The sequence below is a fragment of the Macrotis lagotis genome, chromosome X (genome assembly GCF_037893015.1).
Source record: "Macrotis lagotis isolate mMagLag1 chromosome X, bilby.v1.9.chrom.fasta, whole genome shotgun sequence".
Lineage (NCBI taxonomy): Eukaryota > Metazoa > Chordata > Mammalia > Peramelemorphia > Peramelidae > Macrotis > Macrotis lagotis.
The window spans coordinates 638,559,996-638,561,492 of record NC_133666.1 but is presented as its reverse complement, the minus strand read 5'-3'; the positions used below and the strand labels follow the sequence as shown (position 1 = coordinate 638,561,492).

The following is a 1,497-nucleotide window of genomic DNA, read 5'->3' as shown; positions in this document are numbered from 1 at the left end:
TTTGCAAAAATGCTCCCGAAATGCCCATGGTATCTCCTACTTTGGTCATTGATGCTTAGGGTAAATTTGATATGGTATTTCAAAGACAATTTGAACTCTTAGAAAACTTAGAGGTCATCAAATCCAAGTCCTTTGTCTTCCATAGAAGTGGAATATGGAAATAGTGACATTTAAGATCAGAGAGGTTATATGTAGCAGTGCCTATTCTGAATAAAGAATTCCTTCCATTTCATATACAACTGATGCTCATCTTATTTCTATCTTCCAGCAGAAAAGTCAAATCCATGCTACCAAGAAACCAAACACAGTTCAGTGAATTTATCCTCCTACGATTTTCTGAGCAACCAGATCAGCAGGGTCCCCTCTTTGGGCTTTTTTTAGGTATGTATTTGGTCACTGTGGTTGGAAATTTGCTCATAATCTTCACCATTGGCTCTGACTCTCACCTTCACACACCAATGTACTTTTTCCTATCCAACTTATCCTCTGTGGATATCTGTTTAGTATCCACCACTGTCCCCAAGATGTTGATGAGCATATTGACACAAAACAAGGTCATCTCCTATATTGACTGTCTTATCCAGATGTTCTTCTTCATGGTTTTTGCTACTGTGGACAATTTCCTCCTCACTGCTATGGCTTATGACCGTTTTGTGGCTATCTGTCACCCTCTACGATATACAACCATCATGAGTCCTCACTTCTGTTGTTTGTTGGTGCTACTCTCTTGGATAGTAAGCTTTCTAAATACCCTTCCCCACTGCCTAATGGTAACACATCTTTCCTTTTGTACAAATCATGAGATTCAACACTTCTTTTGTGATCTTGCTGAGGTTCTCAAGCTCTCCTGTTCTGACACTCTCATCAGTTATATATTAATATATTTTGTTTCTGGACTGGTGTGTTTTCTCTCCTTCACAGGGATCTTTTTCTCTTATAGTCAGATCTGTTCTTCCATTTTGAAAGTCCCATCTGCAACAGGTAAGTATAAAGCCTTTTCTACTTGTGGATCTCACCTCTCTATTGTTTTCTTATTCTATGGCACAGGGTTTGGAGTATATTTCAGCTCCTCAACTAGCCACTCTTCCTGGAAGAGTACAGTTGCCTCTGCAGTGTATGCTGTGGTCATCCCAATGTTGAATCCTTTTATCTATACACTAAGGAACAGGGACATAAAGGATGGCATTAGAAGGCTCATTAGCAGAATAGGTTCCTCGCAGTGATGGAGCTGACTCTTGGTCCTTTGACTAGGACAAATGTACTTGTGGCAAATATTGAATTATTCAGTTATTTCCCCTCTCAAATCCATCCTCCATTAAGCCACTAAAGTGATTTTTGTAAAATAGAGATCTGACCATGGCATACCTCCTAAGCAATGAATACTAATGATTCCTTGTTGTCTGAAGGATCAAATACAAAATCCACTGTTTGACATTCAAATCCCTTCTAAACTTAGTCCCTTTCTACCTTTGCAGTTTTCTCATACCTTACTGTATA

General features: G+C 39.0%; 1 protein-coding gene across 1 annotated transcript; it reads left to right on the top strand.

Annotated features, from left to right (window-relative positions):
* Positions 1-242: 242 nt before the first annotated feature.
* LOC141497428 (olfactory receptor 7D4-like) lies at positions 243-1,223 on the top strand. Its single transcript, XM_074200075.1, has one exon. The coding sequence runs from the start codon at positions 243-245 to the stop codon at positions 1,221-1,223; it is 981 nt and encodes a 326-aa protein (XP_074056176.1).
* Positions 1,224-1,497: the final 274 nt, after the last annotated feature.

What these genes read in the sequence shown, in the direction of transcription:
- LOC141497428 (XM_074200075.1), top strand. Translation starts at nt 243, where the DNA reads ATGCTCATCTTATTTCTATCTTCCAGCAGAAAAGTCAAATCCATGCTA.